Genomic DNA, 19992 nt, shown 5'->3' on the forward strand with positions numbered 1-19992 from the left:
AGGCACAAGTGGCTGAGGCCTGCTGTGAGTGGGGGGTGGACAGCCATGGCCACAAAGACACACTTGTTCCCAGACACTGGCAGGCCTTGTTTGTGGAGCTGTTTGCTGGTGGCACAGCTGGGGCACAGAGTGATGGCCCCTGGCAATCCCATCCACAAAAGGGTGTTGCTGGGTGCATGACTGGAGCCCCTCCCCCACAGATCTGGGATCAGAATCTTGCCCAGGATGGGTGACCCCCCCTCTTCCTTGATCGGATCCTCTGCCTGGGCCCCACCGGGGCTGGCACTGCCAGACACCCCCTCCTTCCTGTTGACCTGTAGGGGAGGGGAGGCCGGTGGGGTGAGTGGTTAAGGATGAGCCTGTTGGAATCAGGGAAATTGCATTTGAATCCCAGTTAGGCAACCTGGTTCCTCTGTGTCTTGTGCTTGGTCCAGGCTGGCATCTCAGGGTGCTGCTAAGTCCACCCGAATGCTATGGCCAGTGTTCAGTGTGTGGTTATAAATGCACCCTCGGGGCCTGGGGCTGCGGCTCAGTGGCAGAGCGCTTGCCTAGCATGCATGAGGCACTGGGTTTGATCCTCAGTCCCACATGAAAATACACAAATAAAATAAAGGCATTCTGTCCATCTACAACTACAAGAAAAAATTTAAAAATAAATAAATGGCCGCCCTCTAGTTTGCAGACCCTGGAGAGTGAAAGCCTCACGTTTAGGGTCAGCAGCCAAGGGAGCGTGCAGGGCCAACTGCCCTAACACTGTATGATCTTTGACCCGCTCCTGGGCGGGTGGGGTCAGTGGCTCTGTCCTGCTCTTGAGGAGGCTCATGTAAAGTGGTGGAAAGTCCCTTGGAAAACACAGGGACAGGGCTGGAGTTGTGGCTCAGAAGTAGAGTACTTGTCTACCATGTGTGAAGCCTTGAGTTCGATCCTCAGCACCACATAGAAATAAGTAAAATAAAGATTTAAAAAAAAAATCTTAACATTAAAAAAAAAGAAAGAAAGAAAGAAAACACTGGGACGAATCCTGGGAGCCAGAGGCCTAAGCATGCAGGTCAAGCCAGGGTACCTCCAAACCAGCTGCTCCTGAGTGGGGGCTGCCTTAGCCTGTGGGTCTGGTGCTCAGGCCTCCTCCGCTGTTCAGGGAGCAGCATGGGGAGGGAGCTTCTGAGGAAGCAGGTATAAGTCCTGGGGGGGCTGTGACCCAGCCTGGAGACAGCAGCCAGAACCCCTACCAACTGGTGCAGGATGAGCCCTGCTGGTTCAGGTGGGTGGGAGATCCTGGGAGTGGCTGGAAGGGCCTGGCGGTTTCCATCCAACCCCCAAGGTCAAGCATCCCTAGTCCCACAGAGGTCTCTTTGGAGCGTCTGGAGTCCAGGGCCCAACCCTCTCTTGAAGGAGCAGTCTGCCTGTTAGGCCCAGCTCCCTATCTATGGGGTCCTAGCCAAGGCAAAAGCAGCCTCTGCTCGCCTTGGAGGGAGGTGACTGCCACATCCAGTTCATAGTTCAAAGGACATGGGACGTCCCCAGTTCCCTTTGGCCATATCCTGCAGGAAACAATGGGCTCAAGATGCCTGCCTGGGATGTGAGGCAGAGCTTTGGAGGCCCAGGGGCCAGGCCTCTACTCAACCAGCAGAGGACACAGCCTCTGCAGCTCAGCCCCACCGTGCCACCCGCTCCCTGTAGTCAGCGCCACTCATTGCACTGGGATCCCTGATGGGGTCCAAGGCCACTCCACCCCAGGATTGCGTCCCCAAGCTTTCGGACACAGGGTCACTTCCCTCAACCAAGTCTGGTGCTGGGGCAACCTCTGGCAGCCACTAGTGCAGCACACAGAGCCACCAGCAGAGGGTGCCAAAGGCTTCCTCCAAGGTGGGGCCCAATTGAGCTCGTGAATATTGGCCAGGCAGGCAGGACCCACCGCAGAGAGGGTGCAGGGGAAACCACCGATACCACCAGCTGATGGTTAGCTGGGACTCACAGGTTCTACGCTCTCTTTCTGATGCCTCTCAGCTTTAGCCTCACTTGTGACACACCCCTCCTGGGCAGACCTGGCAAACCTGGCTCACTCCCGCCTGGCATGTGCCCCACGAAGGCCAGACTGGGTGAAGGGTTTGGGCCTTCTGGACATCTGGCCTGGGATGACTGCAGTGAGCAGAGTGGGTAGGTGTTGCGGGGGACAGTTTCCTGGGCCCCTTGCCTCTCAGAAATGTCCCCTCCGCTGGGGGCCTTTCTGAATGGGAATAGAGGTGAGGGGCCTTCCTTGGCATGTTCCACCCACCTGGCCACGGCCAGCCCTCTGCCTGACAGCTCGTAAAGAGGTGCAGATTCCTGTGTCTCTAATAAAATGTGGAACTGGGCTGGGGATGTGGCTCAGTGGTTGACTGCCTCTGAGTTCAATCCCTAGTTCCCTCCCCGCCAAAAAAAAAAAAAAAAGAGGTGCAGCTTCAGGAGGCTCTAGGAGACAGACAGGTGGCTTCCAGGAGAAACTGGTTTAATAATGTGGCCTTAGAGCCCCCCCCTCATCTCTGGGTTGAGGCTCTGTCCAGGGCTCTAAGATCACCAGTCACCAGCATGTAGGGCTTAGCTGGCCTGAGATGTGGTCAGAGAAAGTTCCTGTCTGGGCTCTGCTGGATGGGAGTGGGTGTCTACAGCCATCGCTCCTTGGACTTTGAAAGGGTTACGGCACAGCATGCCCCAAACCAGTGGGGCAACCATGGCTTCCTGTCCTGGAGCCCCTGCAGGCCATTTTTGGGGTACAGCATCCTGCGGGGGACAAACCTGGGGTCCAGGTCACCAGCCTAAACAGCCTGGAGCTCTGGCCCACCTGAGACAGGTGGGAACAGCTGGGAGCAGGTGCATATAAAATCAAGCAGCAGGTGGTGAGTGTCAAACTCCAGAGGCCAGGAGCTGACAGATGCACAGGGAGGCCAGAGAGGCCCTGCCCACCTGGGGAGTCCTGTGGCCTAGGGCTGATGGATGAAGGCTGGCACTGCCAGGTGGCAGGTTTGGCTGGGAGAGGCCTTGGTTTGGGTGGGTGAGTGGCTTGCAGCTGAGAGGCCATCCATGTGCATGGCTCAGCCTGAAGATACGCCAACTGCCTAAAGGCAGATGAGCTCCCCATCCAGCCCACGTGAGTCCTCAGTATAAAATAATACACATATAAAATAATGCTCCACGCCCTGGGAGTGGGCCCACCACCTGTGCTGCCTCCCTCTGCAGCAAGGGTGGCAACACTCCAGCCGGGTCTAGCTGTCCTCCACCCTCCTCTGGTTCTTGGAATGAAACTTGTTCATGAGTTCCTCCAACTCCGACCCACTTTGCTGCTTCTAGGGAGAAGGGATGAGGAGCTCAGACAAGGGGCCAGAGGCCCCAACCCCACTTCTTCCCGGCACCCCAGGAGCAGGTAGGTGGGTGTACTGAGAAAGAGGCACCGGAGCGGGCGCTCACCTCCAGCATCGCCTTCTGCACTGTGAGCTGGCTGTACACGCGGATGCCCTCCTCCCCGCACACCCTCTTCAGCTCATCTTTGTTGAGGGAGAAGAGCTGGGGTCCGGTGAGGATACCCAGGTTCTCCACGATCCTGGGGGTGGTAGAGAGTAAGGGCACGGGGGCGGCGGGCGGGGGGGGGCATGGCGGCCGGCGCCCACCCCACGACTGCGTGCACTGGCGTGCACTTGCTCAAACCCGCAGCCCTCCCGCTCCGGCCACTCACCGGCTGCTGAAGGCCTTGGCTTCTAGCCAGGCACGGACTTCATCGGGGCCGGACTCAAAGGTGAGTGGCAGGTGCACCGGCTGGGTGCGCTCCACGCGGAAGTGTCGCTGCGGCTGCGCCTTGATGTGGCTAATTTTCTTCATGAGCTCATCGTTGACTTCATCCATGTGGTGGATCAGCTCTGCAGGAGTGTGTGCTGAGCCATGGACCCGCGCAGGCCCTGGCTTCCCCTGCCCTCCCAGGCCGCCCCGCACCTCCTTGCTCCCTCTCCGTGTGAGCGCCCTCTCACCATCTTTGTTCCCTGCGAAGATAGGGGGCAGTTTATGCATCGGGCTGGCGGGACCCCAGTATTTCTGGCTGGCCTGCAGGGGCAGGTGGTGAAGTGGGTGCTCTGAAGACCTGCCCAGACCCCTGCCTGGCTTGTGGGCCGGCCCTTCCTTCCCTTGGCCAAGACAGAGGAAGGAGCCTCTGCACAGGCTCTGGCCCAGGGCTGGGGTGCAGCGGTGTTCCCGGGCTGAGACTCAGCTGTCCCCCAACCCCACCCAGGGCAAATGACTATGTTGTGAGGGTGGGGCAGAACAGAGCCGGGCACCTGCTCCAGTGGGGCACCAATATCCTCTGGCCGAACCTCATCCAGGATGTTGCAGGGCACATAGCCAGACTGGCCACTTCGGTTGCGAAGCTTCCACCACTGCCGGCCTTCCTCCAGGACCTGCAGTGTCCCGGGGCAATCAGGTCTACCGTTTTTCCTGCCCTTAGACCCCCACCCTCCCCAGCCAGGGGCACTAGTGTGGTTGCTGGGACTACTCACATGAGCCACACTCTGCAGAGAGGCAGAGAGTGCCCCAGGTCTCCCCTGAGCTCAGCCCTCAGGCCACTGTGCATCCTGGCCCCAGGTTCAGTCCTGGCTGGCTGGGGGGCGGGGGCTACCCTGCCTGGCCTTAGCAGGGTCCTGGAGGGAGGAGGCTTCCTAGCCTCACTGTGGATGTAAACCACCCCCCTGCCCCAGCCTGCTCCACTTTCTGTCCCTCAGTGAGTGGCCTGGATTCAGGTTTGGCACAGTGGCTGCCGGGGAAGGCTCCTGGGTGGCCATGAGTGACAAGCCCCTCCTCTGCTCACTAGAGGGCCCCCCACTTGGCAAAGTGGCTGCCCAGCACACAAGGGTTCTGCACACCCTCGGGCATCCCCCAGACATGGAGGGCCCTCTGCAAGGCTGTGCTGGGAGTAGGGGAGATCCTGCCCATGGACCCAGTTGGAACCCAGAGCTAGGGACCCTAGGGAAATAGGCCAGTGGCTGTGCCCATCTCGTTGTTCCACGGTTCGGTCACCTTCCCTGGTCAGGCTGACCCCTCACCTCTAGGACCTCATCCTTCAGCACCGACAGCTCGTTGGCATTGCGGGCTGTGAAGTCGTAGAGAATCTTCACGTACTTGGCCGTGGCTGGTGCTGGCTGGTGGCCCCTACAAGGACCCAGAGGGACTGGTGCAGCAGCTTCCCAGGCACGCAGCTGCCTGGCTTCTGCTGCCCAGGTTGCAGTGGAGGAGAGGCTGTTGCTCACAGCCCAGAATGGAAACTCTGACAGCCCTGGAGGTGGAGTGGGCGGGAGGGGCAAGATGCAGGGCCTGGCCCACCAGAGCTGCCTCAGGGGTCTCCCGGCCTGCTCCCAGGGGAGTCAGCCAGCTGGGTGCCTGGGGGTGACAGGGTCATGGCTTTCCCCAGCTGACCACAGGGGCCAGGACATTTTCAGAGCCATAGCCCCTGGGTGCTGCACAGGGCACTGGCCTGCAGGCTCTCTGGAGGTCTGGACCTACATCCCCAGGGGCATGGGTGGAGCTGTTGGTGCAGATTCAGCACAGAACAGGACTGCTCCCTGTCCCACTGCACTGGGAGGAGCAGGGTAGAGGCTGCCAGGGTGAACAGACAGCTGCTGAAAACACTTCTGTGTAGCTCTACCTGGGGGGCTGGAGCTGTGGCTCAGCGGGAGAGCGCTTGCTTCCCATGTGTGAGGTCCTGGGTTCGATCCTTATCACCACACAAATAAAATAAAGGTACTGAAGTTCTCCTGGGGACCACAGGCCCAATGTGGGCCAAGAGGATGGGCTTGTTTGGGATACGGATTTGCAGCCCCTTCCCTCCTGAAACCAGATTCTGGGATCTTGCAGGTTGTAAGTGCCCCAGGCAGACCCTGGGCCAGGAGTGAGGGTATGGAAGTGGGGAGGCAAAGAGGGGTTCGCCCTGGGTCTATTCTTTTTTTTTTATGGTACTAGGGATGGAACCCAGGGGTGTTCTACCATTGAGCTCCACCCCCAACTCTTTTTATTTTGAAATCTGAACTCCTAAGTTGTCCAGGCTGTTCTGAGAGTGAAAAGCAGCTTCTAATCTGGAAGAGGCATTTTAAGCCACTTGAAGGAGGTGTCTGCCACCACCTGGTGGCAGCACACCCCGGTCCATGCTGTGGAGGGCGTCATACCATCTCCCTGTAATGGGGCTTACCTGTGAGAATGTGGGGAGCTGACTGGTGGTAAGACATCCCCCTGGGGTGTGGACTCAGAGGAGAGACTGTGTTTCGGGGAGTTTCTTATGGATAGTCGGCTCACAGGGGTGGGCTGTGGGGAAAGCAGGGCTTGATGTCGGGTGGAGGCCAGGCAGTGCCAGGCAGGGTCCCAGGACAAGGGGCACAAGACAATTGGTGAATGTTCTGTGACCGGGCAGGCCGGGCATGGGGCAGCCCCAGCTGTGGCTCCAGGAGTGGCAAGGGCAGCAGTTGGCAGTGGCTGGGGAGGTAAATTCCAGAGGGGTGGGGTCTGACCTGGTCATTGGGGTCAGAGGCCAGTCCTTCCATCTCCCAGGGAGCCTCCTGCAGCACATCCAGAGGCGGTTCCCAGCCACTGTGGAACTTGGGCACGTACAGGGGCACCTGTGGCTCCTTCGGCCACTCAGAGCTGGGGTGGGCAGTGCCGGGGTCAGCCAAGACTCCTACTGGAGCTGGCCCACCCAGGACCTTATCCTGGTCCATGCCCTGCCCCTCACCCTGTCCATACCGGGGCCGTGTCCAGGTGTCCCCCAGGGACTCCCACAGTGACATCTCCTTTGGTACCAGGTGGCCACGTAGGAAGGCCACAGCCTCCTGGGAGAGCAGTGGGCTGAAGACAGAGCGTGCGATGTCTGGGCCTCCGCAGGTGTTGACGATCTGGGGATGGTGTGGTTCAGAGGGGCGCCCCAGCCTGCAGCTGCACAGCTGGCCACCCTGGGTCCCCGCCCCCATCCGCCCCGCCAGCCCCAGCCCCAGGCACCAGGTCCAGAGGCCCGAAGAGGAAGTGCACCAGCTCAGCCGCACTGGGGTTCTGGATGTGCTTCTGCAGCTTGGCCTGGAGGGAGCAGGCAGGTGACAGGAGGCAGGGAGAGGGCAGGTGACAGATGGTGTGGGGGAACCTCCACCCTCACCACCAGCACAGGGCAGGCCTGGACTCACCAGCAGATTGACGGCCAGCTTGGTTTTCTGGAAACAGTCGACAAACTCACCCTCAGAGGGGGGCCGGGCCCGCAGCGTGAGGACGCCCTCTGGCACAGGGTGGAGGCCATGAGCCGGCTGGCCGGCCCCGGCCTCGTGGGCCCTGCCTGCTGTCTGATGCTGAGCCTCCCCAGGCCAGCCGTCCCCAGCTCGGGGCCCTGCGCCGCCCCCCACGCACCTGCCGGCCCCTTCTTGCCCTTCTTCTTCCCTTTCTTCCGCTGGTTCAGCTGCTTGAACGCCTCGGCCGCCTTCTGTAGCCGGGCCACGAACCACTCGATGTCGTCCAGGGCGCAGTTGAGGATTTGCTGGGGTCAGAAGGGAGGGGGTGAGCTTCAGACCTCCACCCACTTTGGGGCTGTTCTACAGGCAACAGGCCATGTGGGTCCATTGCAGGGGAGGCCGGGAAGGCCCAGCAGGGGGTGGGAGGGCACCCACCGTCTCCTTCTCTATCCTCTGAGCCAGCACCGCCCGAGGCTCCTCATCCTGCGATTCCCGGTGGCGGTAGCCTGGTGGGGACAGAGCAGCTGCCCAGGGGCCCTGCAGACCCGGCAGGGAGCCCCGACCTAGCCCTTGGCCTACCTGGCTCTGTGACTGGTGCTGGCAGGCCCACACGGTTCTTGGCCTGAGGAGAGTCCCCAGCCTGGCGCTGAAAGGGGACGGGAGCTGGGCTCTGGGGAGGTGGCAGGATGGACTGCCGCTGCCGGATCTTCTCCTGGTGCCCCCTGGAGGGGAGAGGAAGGCCTGCTCAGCTGGCCACCACCCCAGTCCTGGGCAGCTGCCTCCTTGGTGCCCTCCCTGCCCTGGTGAGAGCCCAGCTCCCCATGGTCCCCATGGCCCTACTTCAGGGTCTGTGGCCGCAACTTCTTCCCCATCCGGCAGTCAGTCAGTGCGCTCTGGATGTCCTCCTGCACCAGCTCCGCCTGGGGGCACAGGGGCATCAGGCTGGTTCAGCGGGTGCCTCACCCGCCCCTGTCAGCTGCCTCACCTCCACCTCGTCACAGTGGAAGAAGTGCACGTCGGGCTTGCTCTGCTCGGAGTCCTGGCACACCAGCAGCAGCACCGAGGGGTAGCGCAGCTGGTTCAGCACCGTCTGGCTGTGCAGCACGGTGGGCAGCGGGAAGTTCTCCAGCTCTTCCTGGGGGCAGAGGGCAGGCGGTTACGTGACCTCAGCCGGCCCTGGACACAGATGTGGGCTGTGGCCACAGGCATGGAATGGACCACAGATGTATGCCAAGAAAGGGACCAGTGTCCTGCCAGAGGTGTGATGGAGCAGCACATGCCCCTAGGACACAGATGTGGCAGGAACTTGCAGGGGCAGGACAGACCAAGTCCAGGGACAGGACTGACACTGCTCACATCTTGAGTACAGACCCCATGGACACAGCCAGGCCTGCTGACTGCAGCCTGTGAGCCTCTTGCAACTGGACACAGCCTGGCCCCACTGCAGGTTGCTGCCTGGGCTCTGGCCAGGTTGATCCTGCTGGCCCTTGGCCTCGTCCTCTTCCACATGCTCACCCCAGAGACCCGGCACCCATGGGAGCCCAGTAGACAGCAGCCTGCTCCACCAGCCTTACCTGGTTCTCAACGTCCAGCAGCCGTAGGGCCTTGTCGTCCACCTGCAGCAGCACCTCCTGTGCCCAGACCTTCTCCTTGGCACTGAGCTGCACCAGCTTCCGAATGGCATCGTCCACAGATGTGATGGCCTCGCTCTTGTCCATGATGAATGTGGCCAAGTGCTGGGGGGCAACAGTCACTACTAGGTTTAGCCGTGCTTGTGCCCAGGCCCAGGCCCAGGGCTGGGGGCCCCAGCCAACCCAGGGGGGCCCGCAGGGCCACAGCTTTATCTCAGGTGGAGGCACCCCGATTCTGCCCTGGTTGACATCTTTGGGGATCAGAGCTGTGCACTGATAAAACCTGAAAGCATTCCTGACTGCCCGGCAACCGTGGGCACTCCTCTGCCCTCCCCACCTCTTGCTGCTAGGCCCTTCTCCTCTCTCAGGACCTCACACTACATCTGTGTGCTGGGCCTGAGCCGGGTCCTGCTCTCAGGATGCCCTCACCCAGAGCAGTCGGATCTGGGGTGGGCTTCTAGGAGACATGGGTGGAAAGAGCGCATCTGGGGGTCTTCCGCAGCCTGGCTTGGCCTGGCCTGCCCCCATGAGCTGCCCTGTACCTCATCAGTAAAACCCTCCCACAGAGCTTCAGGCTTCAGTAAACAATGCTGGGACAGGTGGATAAACTAGCCAGGCCAGGACACTCAGACAACACAAAGCCACAAAAGCACCAGAGAAAATAGACGGTGATTTCTCACCAAGTCTAAGGGCACTTTCCCCAGCAAGGTGGAAAACACACGAGTCAGAGGAAGAGGCTAACCAATCTGACAACAAAAAAAGATTTCTGACTAGGTATCGCTCAGCCGTGTAGTGCTTCCTAGCATGCATAGGCCCTGGTTCAATCCCTAGCACCAAAAAATAAAAAAACAGCCAGATGCAGTTCAAGGCCAGCCTCAGTGATTTAGTGACACTTTCTCTAAACAAACAACACTATAAAAAGAAATAAAAAGGCTGAGGATATAGCTTAGTGATGGAGCTCTCCCAGATTCAGCCCAGTGTCCCCCACCACACACAAATACAGGATATTGATGATAAGTAAGTAAACAAATAAATACTTAAGTAAGCACACAATAACACTGCAACAGAAAATTGCCAAAGGATATGAGCACAAAGAAAACAGATATAAATGACTTTTTTTTAGTTGTACATGGGCATAATACCTTTATTCTATTTATTTATTTTTGTGTGGTGCTGAGGATCAAGTGCAGTGCCTCGCAGGTGCTGGGCAAGCGCTCTACTGCGGAGGCACAACCCCAGCCCTGTAACTTATTAATACAGAAAATCATATGTGAATCTCATTGAATAAAAGAACCACACATTGATACTCTGAGCCTTTATTATTTTAGCGATACGTCACTGTCTTTTTCACCTATTCTACTGTCCAACCCTCAAAGTCACTAGGGTACATCATGGTTCAGATGTGGAGACAGGCAATGTCACCTAGCACCTGCCAGCCTCCTGTGCAGAGGCTGGTGACATCTGTCAAGGCACACATCTTCCCTCCCAGCTCTGCTGCAGGTGGCCTGTGCAGGGGCAGTGTGCCACTGGGCAAGGCTGCTCCCCGCAGAGCCACTTGCAATAACAAAGACTGGGTGCGACTCACATGGCCATCAACCAGAGAAAGAGTGAGTGGGCGAAAACACACAGCAGAATCCAAGGTGGCTGTGTGTGGGGCGGAGGAAACCCTGAAATGCAGGCTGTTAGCACAACACAGAACAACCCACCCAATGAAACCAAGCTGCTAGGCCACCAGCAAGTTAGGACATCTCACATGGCTGAGACCACATAGGGGATGCTCTTGGACCATAATGAAATTAAAGTCAGATGAATGTCAAAAAGTTAGATAGAAAATCCTCAAATGTTTGGAAATCAACCTACATAGTTCTAAATAACCCATGGGTCAAATTTGAAGTCACAAGGAAAAGTAAATATATTCTGGGGTTGGGAGATACATATATATCTTGTGTTCTGTCCCCAGCACCACAAAAAAATTCTGAACTGAAGTATAATAAAAACAGGCATAATATATTATGATTGGTGGACTACAAATAAAACTGCTGGCTCTCCCACCCCGCGACTCCCCAGTGCTAAGGATTGAACCCAGGAGTGCTCTAGCAGTGATCTATATCCTCAGCCCTTTATATATATATATTTTTGAATTCAGGATTTTTTGGGGGAGGGGAGGGGAGTACCAGGGATTGAACTCAGGGGTACTCTACCACTGAGCCACATCTCTAGTCCTATTTTGTATTTTATTTAGAGACAGTCTCACTGAGTGGCTTAGTGCCTGGCCATTGCTGAAGCTGGCTCTGAACTCATGATCCTCCCTCTCAGCCTCCTGAGCTGCTGGGATGACAGGCACATGCCACAGAGCCCAGCTGAATTCAGGATCTTGATGAGTTGTCTGGACTGGTCTTGAACTTGTAATCCTCCTGCCTCAGCCTGCTGAATAGTTGGGATTACAGGTGTGCACCACCACACCCAGCTAAGGCAGTGCATTAAGGGAAATTCATAGTTTCTGATGACTATGTTAGGCAAAAAGTTAAGACTTAGGATCAGTGACCTAAACGTTCAGCTTAAGAAGCTAGAAAAACATGCTGGGGTGTGACTCAGTGGTAAGCACTTGCCTGGCATGCAAGGGCCTGGGCCCAACCCCCAGTACCACAGGGGAAAAAGCTACAAAAACACAATAAAATAGACCCCAAAGAGAGTGGAAAGAAGTAAATTAAAAGTAAAAATCAATAGAGAAGCAGGGCACAGTGGTGCATGCCTGTAATCCAGTGGCTCCAGAGGCTGAGGCAGGAGGATCACAAGTTCAAAGCCAGCCTCAGCAAAAGTGAGGTGCTAAGCCACTCAGTGAGACCCTGTCTCTAAATAAAATACAAAATAGGGCTGGGGATGTGGCTCAGTGGTCGAGTGCCCCCGAGTTCAATCCCTGATACCCACCCCCCAAAAAACAATCAATAGGGAAAAATCCAACAAAGTTTGTTTTGAAAGAAATGTTAAAATTGATAAATCCCCAGCAAGAGTGATCAAGAAAAATGCTGGAGACAACCCCTTCAAAACCAAGAGGACAGAGGTTACATGTCTACGCCACACAGACACCCAGCCTGGCAATCCCACAAAGGCGGCCCAGCACTCACCTCACTGGCAAATCACAAGTATTGAAGGGAGAAACAACAAGAAGCTTCACAGACTTTCTGAAAACCCAGGTGAGAACTCTTCCCTCCTGCCCTGTGAGGTCAGCATGACCCTGACCCCCAAACCTGCCAACAGGACTATATGAGAAAGTTGCAGATCAGTATCTCTAGGAGACATTGACACAAAAACCCCTCAACAAAATATTAGCAAATTAGCCCATCAGCACATAGAAAGGATAGTATAGCCAGGTGCAGTGACACATGCCTGTCATTCCCACAACTCAGGAGGCTGAGGCAGAAAGATGGCAAGTTCAAGGACAGCCTGGGCATCTGAGCCAGGCCCTGTCTCAACATTAAAAAAAAAAAAAAAAAAAAAAAAAAAAAACAGCTGAGGACGCAGCTCAGTGGTAGAGGTTCCCTGAGTATTGCAGGGATGGGGGAAAGCTAGTATACCTTGAAGAAAATGAAGTTATCCCAGAAATGCAAGGTTGGTTCAACACACAAAAAAGTCAACCAGGGAGCCAGGTGCAATGGCTTACACCTGTAATCCCAATTACTCAGGAGGCTGAGGCAGGAGGATCACAAACTAGAGGTCAGCCTGGGAAACTAAGCAAGACCCTGTCCCCAAATAAAAATAAAAAGGGCTGGGGGTGCAGCTCAGTGGTAGAGCACTTGCCTAGCATGAAGGGGCCCCAGACTCAATCCTAGCACCACCAAGAATAAAAAAAAAAAAAATCAATCAAGCCAGGCACAGTGGTGCATACCTGTAATCCCAGCGGCTAGGGAGGCTGAGGCAGGAGGATTGCAAGTTAAAAGCCAGCCTCAGCAATGGCAAGGCCCTAAACAACTCAGTGAGACCCTATCTCTAAATTAAATACAAAATAGGGCTGGGGATGTGGTTCAGGGGTCGCATGCCCCTGAGTTCAGTCCCTGGTAAAAAAAAAAAAAAAAATTCAACCAATGTAGTTCACTACACCAGCAGTGGCAAATAAACCTCAATAGATCTGGGGAAAGTATCTAACAAAATCCAACACCCATCATGATCAAAAACTCAGCAAAAGAAATTCGAACTTCTCACATTAATAATAGGTATCCACAAAAACAGGCGTCAGTGGGACACGGGACGCTCTCTCTAAGACTGGGCCTCGGGCAGACACATCATGCTCTCACCTTCATCTAGCATCGTACTTTAAACAGGGAGATGGGGCAAGAAAGTAAATGAATGATATGAAGACAGGAAATGAAGTGTGGTCTTTATTCTCAAGCAATCTGATGTGTATATAGAAAATCCAAGCATTTTACAAGTCAATCGCAAGTAATTTGCAAATTACTTAATTCACCAGTCTCAGGACACTTGATCATCATACCAAAGTTCAATTGTTTTTCTTTGGGCTAACAGCAGACAACTGTTAAAAAGAATACCATCTGTTTTTCATTACTGGGCATTGAATCCAGGGGTGCTGTACCACTGAGCCACATCCCCAGATCTCTTTTTTTTTTTTTTTTTTTAATATATTTTATTTAGAGACAGGGTCTTGCTGAGTTGCTAAATGCTTTGCTAAGTTGCTGAGGCTGGCTTTGAACTCGCAATCCTCCTTGCCTCAGCCTCCTGAGCCACTGAGACTACAGGCATGCACCACTGCACCAGCACCATTTGTAATAACATAAAAATCAAATGCCTAAGCAATAATTTAACAAAGGATATGCAAGCTTCCTATAATGAAGACCACAAAACACTGATGAGAAATCAAAGAATACCTATTAATGGAAAGGTATCCCATGTTCATGGATGGAAAGACACAATATTGTTCAAGTGTCAACTCTTTCTAAAGTGATTCAGAGATTTGACTTGATGCCAATCAAAATTCTAACAGCATCTTTTAGGAGGAGAAATACGCAAGTTGATTCTAAAATTCATATGCAAGTATAAGGAACTCAAGCCAATCTTAGTTGGGCTTGGTGGTACATATCAGTAATCCAAGTTACTCAGAAGGCTGAGACAGAAGGGTTATTTAAGCCTAGAAGTTTGGGACCAGCTGGGCAACATAGCAAAACTCCATTTCTAAAACACAAGAGTGGGGGGAGAGACATAGGATATTTTGGAGATAAAGAACAAAGCTGTGGGACTCACATGGCCTGGGTTCAAGACTGATAAAGCCGCAATGAGTTGAAGCTTGCACATAGCATACATCAGTGAAATGACGATTCCAGAAACAGACCTGTCCCTATCTGGCTAATCAGTGTTCACAGAAGCAGCAGAGCAATTCCAGGAGGGGAGGAAAGCCTTTCACTATGGCTGGACATGCACACAAGAGAAAACAAGCCTTGATCCCTACTCCACACCATGCCCCAAAAAACACCTGGAGTGGACCGTGGACCGAGACGCAAAGGCCACACTACAGACATCCAAAGGCAACAAAGGCAACAGTTCCTCAGGAGGCAAAAAGCGCCCCCACAGAAGGAAAAAAAGGTGGTCTGATTAGACGTCACCAAAAAGTCACATTTGTGTCCCTCGAAAGACAGAGATGCTTATGAGTGAACAAGCCACAGACAGGGAGAAGGTGGTGCTGACCTCACACCTGACTGTACGTATGAAGATGTCCACAGGGATCAGAAGCACCTCCACACGTATTGGGCAGAAGCAGCACCAGGGGAGAGGCCTGGGGCCAGATGGCTGGCAAAGATGCCCTCGCAGCCCTGGGCGGGCACAGAGTCATCCTCTGCATCACCTTCCTAAAGTCAGTGCAGGAAGCTGGGGAGGCTGTGAACTACAGGGTCCTGTCGACAGAGACAGGGAGGTGGGGCTGCGACCTCAAAGGGTCTGGCAGGAGCTTGGGGTGACAGAGCCCTGCTGGGTGCCGCCTGGGTGCTAACAGGACTGCCTGCCCCACCAAATTCACTGTACGGAAAGTTAACAGCAAAACACAGGCTTTGGCACCCTGCCTCCGCTCCACCTTGCTAAGGCAGGTCTCTGGTCCTTTCTCTGGGAGAGGTGGGAAAACCTCATCTCCTCCCACACCCTCTCTGGCCCCTGCAACAGCTGGGATGAGCCAGGCCAGCTGGGGCCAAAGTCCAGGGGCCAGGCTGGGTCCTCACTGAGGAGACCGAAGTCCCACCCCTGAGAAAGGTGGTGGAGCTGCTGCGGAGGAGGGGGCTGGCCGACTGCCCACTCTGACAGCTCTGCCTTGGGAAACTGCGTCGCAGTGGTTACTGCACAATGGCCTAGCCTGCCCAGGCCGGAGCGGGGAGACCACTGGTCATCCCAACACACTGGACCCCGGAGCCTCAGGTTCTTTGGGTTCATTCTGAGGAAACAGGCTTAGACAGTAACTTCCTCAGCCCTGGGCCCAGTGAGGCCCACGGTGGGTGGGAAGGCCCAAGAGGGCCAGCACAGTGGGCCTGCAGCCACAGCTGCCCCTGCTCGCCCCTTACCTGCCTCCCCTCATTCCTCACCCACAGTCCCCCAAGCCTGGATCTCAGCCAGGAGCCCGGCCAGCTCGCAGGCATGGAAGGCCCATCTGTAAAGTGTGTTTCCTAAGTTCTAGGGGTAGGACAAAGCCCTCCCAGGCTGGCGGCCGGTCCAAAGGGTGCAGGGTGGCAGGGTACGCAGGGTAGCTCGGACGCAGCATGGCCCCTGAAGCTCCCGCAGTGCTCAATAAAGAGTGTCTTTGTTCCAGCTTCTCCCGCTAATCCAGTTCCTTGTTTTGGGGCCAGGATGACAACTTCCTTCCCAGAGGCTCCTGTGCACAGCCCCAGGGGCCTCCCCAGCAGACCCAGGTGGTGCCAACCTCAGCACCAGGTCCCCAGGGAAGGCCCCCCAGACTGAAGGGCTTGGCCCCACTGTGGCTCAGCCCAGGACCTGTGGGGGGCAGTCCCTGGCTCTGGTCTCCCCACTTGTCCCCGGGCCTCAGTTTCTCCACCTGCTCATGCACCCCAAAGCACAGGGGTCTCACCTGGACATGGTACTGGGAGGTCTCGTGCATGATGACGTTGGAGTTGGAGTACTTCTTCCTCTGCTCTGGACGGGGAGATGGTGGCCACTCAGCCAGGTCTCAGGACCGCCAGCCCCCAGTCCAGGTGGGACTGGACCCCAGGGGGCCGCAAGGGAGGGTGGAGTCAAGGTAAGGGGTGCTTCTCTTGGGCCCCTCATGAACACCGAGGGTCACAGGTGAGATCCCTGAGGACCCTGCTCAGGCCATGAGGACTCCCAGGAAGCCCTCTGCTCCATCCAGCCCAGGCTCACCCCAGGGGACACCCCTGGCTCTGAGAGGGGAGGGGCCTGCTCAGAGCGGGAGGGCAGCCAGAGGCTATGGGACTTGTCCTGGGGACTGAGGCTCAGGCTCACGGAGGCTGGCCAACCCCTGTGCCCGCCTTCCCAGGGCAGAGGTCTAGGCCAGGGCTTGCCCACCCTCAGGGCCACCACCAGAATCTTCCTCCTTTCTAGGGGCTTCTTGCTTTCCAGACGGTGGGTAGGTGCAGCATCCAAAGGCACCAGGGAGGGCTGCGGCAAGCTGGGAGGGCAGCCTGGCTCCCTCCTGGAGAGACACCTGGCCACCGGCCGCCTGCCCCGATCGAGTTGCAGACGCCCAGGGGAATCAATACTGTTGCTCTCTGAATTATTTGTAAAGGGCTCTCCCCTTACTGCTGGGGGAGGGGTGTTCTGGGCCAGGAACTTTGGGGACAGACCTCACAAGCTGTCAGTGGATTAGGGCCCAGAGGCCTCCTCCAGGTACCCAGGGCTGACCAAGCCTGAGGTCCTCTGGGCCAGGCCAGCAGTCCCCTACTTCCCAGCCTGGCCCTCGCTCCAGCTTCACTCACCAAACAGATCCTTCGCGCTCATCTTAGCAGCACCATCGGACCGGCCCAGGCTGCCACTGTGGGGGGGGGCAGGTGAGGGGGCCGCCACGCCCTCCCCGGGGGCCCTCCCTGGGGGCAGTGAGGGTGGGCATGGGGCTCACTTGGCAGCACCAGGGCAGCAGCTCATGGCTCCTGACTGGCTCATGGCGTCCTTGGTGGCGGCCAGCAGCCGGGAGGGCAGAACTCAGTGTGGCCGAGCCTGGGGCCCAATGCCTGGCCCACTCCTGAGAGGACAGAGGAACTGAGCTGACACCTTCTCTGGTCCTGGCCAGTGGCCTTGTTATTCCCAGGACAGGGCCTCCTCTCCCTACCCCGGGTCCAGGGCAGGAATTCAGTGACTTGACCAGATTCCACAGGGGGTCCTCAGGAAGTAGAGCTCCCTACCCTGCAACCCAGCTAGTGGCCACTGAGCCCCATCTTGCGTCAGACCTTCAGACTGCATAGGGTTGCCCCCCCCCCCCCGCAAGAGGCTGCCTAGGAGGCTCTGAAGAGGGTTATGGGGGGAAAGCATCTTCTCAGCAGAGTTCAAGTAGGTTCAAAGGCCCTGGGGCAGGTAGCAGCCAGCAGGAGTGGAGGGCAGGGGCATGAGGCTGGAGCCTGGGGAGGGGCACACAGTGCAGAGGGAGCTCTGGCTCCTGCCTTCCAGTCCTGCCCCACCCCAGGCACCTACCCCACAGGGGCCTCTGCACCCTGTTGTGAACACATAGCCCACACCTGTCTACCCTTGGCTCTCTTTGGGCCCTTGGAGAGCAAGCAGGGAAGCCCTGTGGTAGGGAATCCTGGGGTCCCTGGTCCTTAAGGGGTAGCCTCACCCTGATGAGAAGGCAAAATGGGGAAACCAGGGTAGGACCCTTGGCAGCAGGAGCCGGCCCAAGAAAGGACCTGGGGAAAGTGGGCACAGGGTGGGGGTTCAGAGGGATGGGTGGTGTCCCAGCCTCCCTGTAGCAGATTCCTAGCCTGACCACTGTCCAGCTGCACAGGTTGCTAACGTGAGCAGGGTCTGATCTGGGGCTGATGTGGGAGAACGCCCTGGGGGACCACCGGTGCAGGACTGCCCCGTGTCCCAGGTAGAACAGGTGGACAGCACCTCTGTGGCGGCTCCCTGAGGGGTCCTGGTCACACTCTTGTCTGCCTCTGACAGATGTCGCCAGGAAGGCCGCCCTCCTGACTTCAGTGTTTGGGTCCACCAGGGTGGGGCCACCAGCCTGGGTGCTGGTATGGAGAGCTGAGGGGCAGGCTGGGCACCCCAGGACTTTCTGGTTTGACTAGGTCCTGCTGGGGAGCACTCCCAGGAGATGTGGGAGCCTGGGGGCTTTGGTCCCTGCCTCACCCTGGCCACTGCTCTGCCCCGCCCACATGCCACAGGGGGCTTGGCCAGATGGCCTGTCCACCTATCCGTGGAGAATGTTTGGAATGTTCATGACCTCAGTGGGTGAGTGTTTGCTTAATGGGATTCCTGGCAGGCTGAACCAAGGGCACTGGGCACGTGGGTCCAGGTACACACACCTGGGCAAAAACAACCCTCCAGACCCAGGCCTGCAGGCAGGCCGACACACAGGCTGGGCTGCACAGCCCTCCCCTCAGGGAAATCTAGGCTGGACTGCAGCAGGGGGGCAGCTGGGGCCACTCAGAGGCCTGTGTGAAGCCTGCTCCCCGTGGGCTTCAGCTGGGGGTGGGGAAGCCATGTAACTCAGAATAGGTGGAGATGGGTGCCCAGCCCTGGCCCGGCCCCTGGGCTTCAGGCTGTACTTCAGTTTTATGGAGGCCATTTTCCGGGTATGAAGGGAGGACCCAGTATGTCTGGGGCCTGTCGAGTGGACAGAGGAGGGAGGAGGCCCCAGGAGGGCAGAGAGGGTGGAGGAACTGGCTCCAAGTTCAAATTCCAGCTCCACATGCTGAGTGACCTTGGGGAGGGGTCAGCTTAGTCATCAGGGCTCCTAGCTGCCCTCATGGGAGTCGGGTGGGGCCCTGGAGCAGGGCAGTCCCTCAGGCCCTTCTGTGACCTGAGGAAGGAGCCCTGTCCGGGTCGGAGGGAGGAAGAGACGACTTGGAAACTTCTAGGGGGAGGTGGATACACTTGAGGAGACCTGGGCAGGCACAGGGTGCAGAAGCCTGGCTGGATGGAAGCACTGGGCCAACAGGGCCTGGGTACTGGGCAGGCCCAGCAGAGGCCTGGACATAGGATGGCAGTGCAGATGGGCTATCCCCACCAGGGGCCCCCTCCTTGCACAGCAAGGATTGTGCACTGGTACAGGGGCAGAGGTGGTCTGTGGGGTGTGCCTACTTCCGCCCCTGCCAGGGGGACACCCTCACACAAAGGTGCAGTTCTAGAGCAGCCCTGCCCAGGGACCAGGAACCTGGAATGGCCAGATTGGATTCCCACAGGTCCTGGGAGCCCACCCTCCGGGATGGGCCGGGCAGGGCTCCTGCAGCCACACCCCCAGCCTTGGTCCCCTCTCAGACTCCACACCTCACCTCTGACCAGCAGCCTGACCCAACCTGATGCCATCCTGGCCCGACCCTCCAGAAAGTTCCAGGGCCTGGGCTGTGTGCCCACCTTCAGGGTCCTACCATGGAGGAGGCCCCAGCCTCCTCCAGGGGATGAGAAGCCCCTTCTCCGGACGCAGGGATTCCTCCACCTAGCCCCAGGGCTGGGAGGGCATGGGACCTGCATGGGTGAGTCACCGGCCACTGGCTTAAAAATATTCCTGCACGCGGGCCGCGCCCCGGACACTGGCAGACCGGGCCGCAGTGGACCGGTTCTTGGGCCAAGAGCCCCCGAAACCTCCTGCGCCCCCGCGCCCGGCCACCCTGGTCCAGCTATCCCCAGCGCCCCAGGCGCCCAGCTGCCTCCTGCACCCGGCCCCGCCAGAGCCCCGCGTCCCATCGCCACTGAGGAAACTGAGGCCCAGACGGATGAGCTCCTTCCTCGCCCTCACCTGCTCGCGGCCACTGCGTCCTCGCTGTGTCCAGTCCCCAGGCCCGTGTGTCCGCCAGTCTGTCCGCGCCTTGGCCACCGCACTAGATCTCCGCTGGCGGGCGGGTCGCTTCGCGGGGCGGGGCGGGGCGGGGCGGGGCGGCGAGAGGACGAACCTGAGCGACAGGTTACCGAGTCACCGGGGAGCGGGCGCGCGGGGGAGGCAGGGGCGGGCCCGGGACGCC

The 19992-nt window shown here is 57.5% G+C and overlaps 1 protein-coding gene across 2 annotated transcripts; it reads right to left on the minus strand.

The window, feature by feature from the left end:
• Positions 1-2599: 2599 nt before the first annotated feature.
• On the minus strand, positions 2600-19842 carry Eps8l2 (EPS8 signaling adaptor L2). Of its 2 annotated transcripts, none has more exons than XM_076844902.2 (21): positions 19770-19842; positions 16932-17054; positions 16792-16847; positions 15927-15991; positions 8795-8956; positions 8206-8355; positions 8061-8140; positions 7800-7942; positions 7656-7726; positions 7399-7525; positions 7182-7270; positions 7003-7077; positions 6751-6899; positions 6519-6651; positions 6203-6315; positions 5064-5169; positions 4338-4421; positions 3999-4071; positions 3710-3890; positions 3445-3577; positions 2600-3323 (listed from the first exon to the last, which is right to left on the minus strand). In XM_076844902.2, exons 2-21 carry the CDS (start codon positions 16973-16975, stop codon positions 3243-3245), a joined length of 2115 nt encoding a protein of 704 aa, XP_076701017.2. In that variant the 5' UTR covers positions 16976-17054; positions 19770-19842; the 3' UTR covers positions 2600-3242. The 2 variants fall into 2 exon arrangements, with proteins under 2 accessions (XP_076701017.2, XP_076701016.2); XM_076844901.2 differs by having other exon boundaries at positions 4302-4421.
• Positions 19843-19992: the final 150 nt, after the last annotated feature.

The sequence above is a fragment of the Callospermophilus lateralis genome, chromosome 2 (assembly GCF_048772815.1).
Source record: "Callospermophilus lateralis isolate mCalLat2 chromosome 2, mCalLat2.hap1, whole genome shotgun sequence".
NCBI classification, from domain to species: Eukaryota; Metazoa; Chordata; class Mammalia; order Rodentia; family Sciuridae; genus Callospermophilus; species Callospermophilus lateralis.

Excerpts from the sequence above, each read along its gene's own strand:
- Eps8l2 (XM_076844901.2), bottom strand. The coding sequence starts at position 16,975 with ATGAGCCAGTCAGGAGCCATGAGCTGCTGCCCTGGTGCTGCCAA. Across the intron at positions 8,957-15,926 it reads CCTCCCAGTACCATGTCCAG|CACTTGGCCACATTCATCAT; the intron begins GTGAGACCCCTG and ends GTTGCCCCCCAG. Across the intron at positions 5,170-6,202 it reads AGCTCCCCACATTCTCACAG|GGGCCACCAGCCAGCACCAG; the intron begins GTAAGCCCCATT and ends GGGTCCTTGTAG.